Source organism: Capricornis sumatraensis, chromosome X, assembly GCF_032405125.1.
Source record: "Capricornis sumatraensis isolate serow.1 chromosome X, serow.2, whole genome shotgun sequence".
NCBI lineage: Eukaryota > Metazoa > Chordata > Mammalia > Artiodactyla > Bovidae > Capricornis > Capricornis sumatraensis.
Window position 1 is genome coordinate 94,544,624 of NC_091092.1, and position 5,983 is coordinate 94,550,606.

Sequence of the window (5,983 nt, forward strand, 5' to 3'; positions counted from 1 at the left end):
GGTGATGGACAGGGAGGCCTGGCGTGCTGCAATTCATGGGGTCGCAAAGAGTCAGACACGAGTGAGAGACTGAACTGAACTGAACTGAAGGTGACTAAGCCAATGCACATGCACACTTATTATTGAAAAAAAAAAAATCTGTCCTTATTCATCTAAAATGTAACCTATATTAAACTTTCAGTTTCTATAGGCAAATGTCATGTATTTCACTGAAATATTTGACGTTCCTCTCTCTGTCCTTGTACCCCATTACAGATTATTCTCAAGAGTTGCCAAAGTGTCCTGGTTAAAAAATGAGACAAAAAATATTGTGCCTCTGCTGAAAATACTGAATGGTTCCCCATCACACACAGCATAAAAGTCAAATTCCATTCTTCTCCCAGATCTGCATCACTTCTCTGCACTCACTTCCTTGATATTCTCTACCTTGTTCACTCAGTTCCAGCCATGTTGGTATTCTCAATATGGCTTGAACATATCAGGCCTACTCTTGCCTTGGGCCTCAGCACTTGTTGACCCCCTTGCTGGAATGCTCCTTCCCTAGACAACCACAGGGCTAGTTCTCTCAGTGCCTTCAGGTCTTTACTCAAAAACTGTGCTCACAGTGAGGCTCTCTCTGGACTTCCTATCTATCCAATTTCAGCTTCCTCCCTGGAATTCCAGTTCCCCCATTCTTTGCTTTATCTTTTCTTTCTTAACATTTATCAGTGTGAAAATACTTTATATTTTACTTTTTGTCTCTTGGCTACTGTCTGTCTCCTACACTACAATGAAAGTTCCATGAGGGTAAGATTACTTTATCTTTTTTAATGACCATATCCTAAGCTCCTGTCTAGAAGACTGCCTGGTAGAGAGCCCCTCTGAAGTAAGTCTTGGTGAGATGAAGATAAAGCAAATAAAATGAAAAGCAAATGGGGTTAAAGTTAGCCAAAGGGGGGCTAAGCTATCAATGCAAATTCTTCCGGGGACATCTGGGCATTTTATTAGAGTGAAGCAGACCATCTGGGGTCATGGCCTACTCGAGAGAGTATTCTGAGTTTAAAATGGGCTGAGCCCTTCCTCAGAGTCAACTGCTTGTGTCCTTGTTGGAATGTGGGCCCCAAACCTTGGTCTATTGTTTTGTTTTCTCAGATAAGCCAGGAATGTGGATTTTTGAAATGTGAAATCCCCCAAATGTCTATATAGCTAATTTTAAAATGGAGAATGATAAAATCATGAAGATCAACCAAAATATGAGAGTGGGCTGAAACTGGCCGATGAGTGGCCTGCAGGTGTTTGCTAGACTGAATTATGTGATGTATGAAAGAAAACCTATCCCTGCTCTGGTGAGGTGGGCTTGTCTTGTGGAATTCTTGAGGCAAACAGCTTCAGATCATGTTGGGTGGAGAAAATAAACTGGAATTACCAACTTCTTTCCACTCTGGGAAGCTCCCTGCCTCCCCCTCTACCTGCTATGCCTGGAGTTATTGGCCAGAAGAGAGACACCAGAATTGTTTCTTTGAGGGCAGTGATGAGTGTGGAGTGGGTAAAACAGAGAGTTTTGAAGTTTTTCCCACAGCTGAACTGGGAGAAGGAAAGAAAGAGAGAAGGACAAAGACCCATGTATTGGGACACCATACCTCAGAGGGAATTTACTGGGAATTACCACACCCTCTTCCCACCAACCACCTATGTGGCACTATACAGTCGAAGGACTTAGTTATACAAAGTCACATCTCCCTGCTCAACTGCCCATGCCACCTATCTCACCTGGAAATAGAACTGCACACATTTCCAGCACAGTTCCCTGTGTGCTTGAAGTGGGCAAGACTAGTCAGGAGGTACCGTGAAGGGTCAGTAGGCACTGGTTTTGTTGAGATATTGCCAGAATGGGATTTCTGGAGGCAGCAGACCTCCATCTGGTGAAGCACAGGCTGGGGGGACGGGGGTGGGATACCTGTGGCTTCAGGCAGGGGCTGAGAGAAGCATGGGCAGTCAAGTATTCCCTATGCCCTGGAGAGAAACATTAAGCTCAATCCTCTGTTGCCTCTCTTCTGTAAGGATGCAAGGCATAGCCCCGGAGGATGAAGAACAGTGAGATGAGTGCAATATCTGGATCAAGCAAGTTTCCATTTTTCTGGATAAAATGCTTTCCAAATGCAAGGTGGCACATCTCTTATGATCTGAGAACTCCACTAACTCATTCTTGAAAAAAATTGTTTATCCACTGTAGGGGAAGTGAACCAAGAACTTCATGTCTGAGATTTCTTGCTCCTGGGTCCTCTGGAAACTACAAGGAATCTCCCCACAGCCCCTCTGCTGTGGAGCATCATGCAGTGTGTTTAAGCTGAGGGCTGGGCTCTGCTCAGCAGGTGTGGCATGATATCCCTGATATAATAAAAGTCTTTTAAATATAAACTTGGTTCCTGATTAACTCTTGAGACTGTCTTGTCAACATTCCCCTCTAGGGAAGCTCCAATCCATGTGGTTTGTTTGTTGCCACATCCTTTGTGCACAGAGCTAGGGAGGGCAACTTGGATACTGCCAGAGGGCGTAGTTTTCTCGGGTCTTTCCATCTCTCATAGGCTCTACACCTCATACCCTTTTTTCTCTATTCTCATTCTCTTTGTCAGTCTTTCTTCTTAGAATTCCTCCTTCCTCTGTGTCCCTTCCCTTCTGGAGTGTCCCTTTTTTCCCCTCCTCTGATCTCTGCCAACTTTGTCTTTCTCTCCCTTACTCTGGACCTCTTCCAAATGTCTTTGTGTCCCTTTTACTCAATTTATCCTGTCCATTTTCCTCTTAGCCCCAAGATTTCACTCTCCCTCTGCTATTCTTCACCCTCTTCCAGTTGGCTGCCTCCCACTCTTAGGTCCCCCTCCCCTTAAGAGGCTCTCCATTTCCAGCCCCTTCCCACATCCGTTCTTAAGCAGCCACCTTCCCTTTTCCTTTCCCCCACAGCCCATCTCTAGTTCATTCTCCTCTCCTCTCCCTAGCCCAAACCAGCTAAGTCCTATTCCGTTTTTATTTGGATGATTATGATACTAGCTGAAATTTTTTCACAGCCTGAATTTTACAGCTTCTCCTTCCTATCATGTTCCATCCACCCAACCTTTCCTGTTCCATCCACCCAAACACACCCAACCTTTTCAACGTGACAAATTCTTTACACACAGCATGTCATGACCACATACATTTGTATTTCTTAGAACAAGACAATAGTTATGCTGGCAAAGATGTTGAATCAACATGGACCCTAAAGCTTTCAATACATTGAAAAGTAACATTATTTTGCATGTCTACAAAGTACAATTTTGTTTTCACAAATGTGACAAAGTTTATCCTGACAGTTAGGACTTTTTCACCAAATCATAGACATAGATATGGAAATCATCATCAAACTTGATGAAATACACAGAAGGTTTGGCTTCCACTTGGTGAATGACCATTCCGATCCGTTTGGAGCCATCTTCTTTGGTATATTCCACATGTTTACCTATCAGACCATCTACAACTCCTCCTGGCTCCCTTTCTGTGAGAGGAGACTCGTTGGACTCTGGCATGATACGGAGGTCTCCTTCTTTATAATCATCTAGAAGTTGGTACATGTACAAGACAGGGTCTTTCTCATAGGTAATATAAAACCAGGCTTTCATGACCGGTGCTTGGGCTAACACCATTCCTCTCCATTCGTCCTTAGAACCATGCTCATCCTCAAACATATGTTCCACAGCTTTACCAATTATGGTATTTGCAAGGTTTGCATCACTGACTTGAGTTGATGCCACCCTGTCAGAAAGAATTTTAAGAGACAAAACTCTTTCATCTCTGTGAAGTTCCAGTCCATAGACACAGTCAATTCCATCATATTTCACCAGATAAAGAGAAGGATTTATAGGCACCTGATCCAGAACAGTTCCTTTCCACTGAGTGATGGGTTCATCACCTTCCTTCCATCCGTGTGAAATTCTGCAGCCCACAATGTTCCTGCGGGGCTGCGATGAAGGTCTGCCTCTCTGCTTCTTTTGTGAGGCTTTTTTCTTCATCATGTTTGCAGACCCAGTGGCCTTTCCTGCAACAGCCCTGGTTTGCTGCGCTTCGGCCTCCTGTGAGTTGGGGGTTTTCATGTCTGCAGGAGGAGGAGAGAAGATAAGAGAGGAACACTGAATATGCCATAAGGTGAAGTTCTGCCGACAGAGACGTCTCCATGTGCCCCGCGCCAGCGCCTTAAATTTCCCTATGAGCCTGGCAGTAATGCTGGAAATCCTGGCTATGTGCCTGAAAGTGCTCTCCCTTCTAGCTTCCCTGAGGTTGTGGTGAAAGGCTGCAGCGGCAGCAGCGACAGCAGCAGTGGTGCTGCCTGAGGTTAGGAACTCTGCAGGAGGGGGCAGACTAAGTCCTGAGACCTCAGCCTCTGTCACCGCCACTGGCGCCCACTCTGAATCCCCTGCAAAACCCCTGTCCCTCCAGAGCCCTGACCCACATACCCTCACTCACTGTCGTCCTGCTCAGAACACCCCAGTAGTCTGCTACTCACACGCCCCCTGTCTACCTCCACTCGCTTTCTTGGCCCCCAGTGCCCTCGCCTTCCTGTGCTCATCTTCAATATCTTGCCTGCTTCCTAACGCTATGCCCCTTTCCTATTGCCCATTGCACTCCCCCTTCCTACCCTAGCCTCACCCGGTGCCTGCCTCCACCCCTTATCTCTGGCAGGAATCCATCCCAACCCCCTTCTCTGTCCTGGCGCCCACCAATGGCCTTTTCTTTCCTGGCGTCCACCGCCCAGATCTCAAGCTTCACGTGTGCAAATCGGACACCTCGCGGCTTCCTTTGCGGTGAGTCTGTTTGCAAGCAGGATAGGCAGGCGATGAGCTGGGTTCTTGCAAGAGCTGGGAGGGAGGATCCTTAGTCGAGGAGCTCTTTCAGAAGGGCGGAGGAGTAGGAGAGGAGGATGGCGGCGGTGTCTTCAGCACTCTGTTCTGAGGCCCTCCGCCTCTTTCTTGGTGGCGGCTGCCCCTCTGCGACATGGGGATCCCACCAGCCGCTACTGGTGCAGTAGTCTCCTCCCTTTTTCCGTAGCGCAGCTTCCTGCCAGGAGAGAAGCCTCCCCTTCCTGCCAAACACCGCCTGCCCCACCTCAACTCTTAAGCCCACCACTGCCCTGAGCATGGGAGGTGCTACTTGTCTCCCGATCCCGCCCCTTTCCCAAATCTGAAGCAGCTGGACCTATAATCCTCCTCCCTATTGCCCCCTACTCTTTCCTCCCCGTTTCAGGGTCCTGTTTCCCCTGTGCTCACCTCCACCTCCATCCTGTAAGCGTCCCTGCTCCATCTGCTTTCCATCTACTAGGAATTTGTCTTTACTTTCCCCCGGTGCACTTATGTAGTTATTTTTCATACTAAAATGTGCCTTTCCTGTCATTAACAAAGATTTTTGGTAGAAAGGGAGAAATGTGCTCAGTCTGCCATCTTGACCCAATATCTATATAAGCTTTCCTTGTAAGTAAATGTGTGAGCTCAGTGGTGTGTGACTCTTGGAGTCCCCATGGACTGTAGCCCACCAGGCTGCTCTGTCAATGGAACTTTCCAAGCAAGAATACTGGAGTCAGTTGCCATTTCAGACTCCCTTCCCTACCAAGGTTTGGAACTCCTGCATTAGCTGGCAGATTCTTTACCACTAGAACAACCTTACTGGTCATTATTGGACTTGATTTCTTAAGTCTCTTTTCTTTTACTTTTACTCTATTGCAAATGAATTTCCTCCACAATGTTAACGTGGAAATTTTGGAAAATTGATATGAAGAAAATAATCAGCTGCAATTCTAGCACTCATTCCCTAGGGTTCCCAGCCATATACTACCACTCACTATTTGTTTTGTGATTTTTTCTAGGCTCTTACAAAACTAGGATCACTTTACACAGGCAAGTTAATACCCTGTTTTTTTTTCCTTATTGATTATGCATTTTCTTAAAATATTAAATATTCTGAAAATCATTATTTCTCTTAT

At 46.2% G+C, this 5,983-nt stretch overlaps 1 protein-coding gene across 2 annotated transcripts; it reads right to left on the reverse strand.

The window, feature by feature from the left end:
* Window positions 1–3,326: 3,326 nt before the first annotated feature.
* On the reverse strand, window positions 3,327–4,103 carry LOC138071275 (spindlin-2). Of its 2 annotated transcripts, XM_068962789.1 has the most exons (2): window positions 3,879–4,103; window positions 3,327–3,602 (listed from the first exon to the last, which is right to left on the reverse strand). In XM_068962789.1, exons 1-2 carry the CDS (start codon window positions 4,101–4,103, stop codon window positions 3,327–3,329), a joined length of 501 nt encoding a protein of 166 aa, XP_068818890.1. The 2 variants fall into 2 exon arrangements, with proteins under 2 accessions (XP_068818890.1, XP_068818889.1); XM_068962788.1 differs by having other exon boundaries at window positions 3,327–4,103.
* Window positions 4,104–5,983: the final 1,880 nt, after the last annotated feature.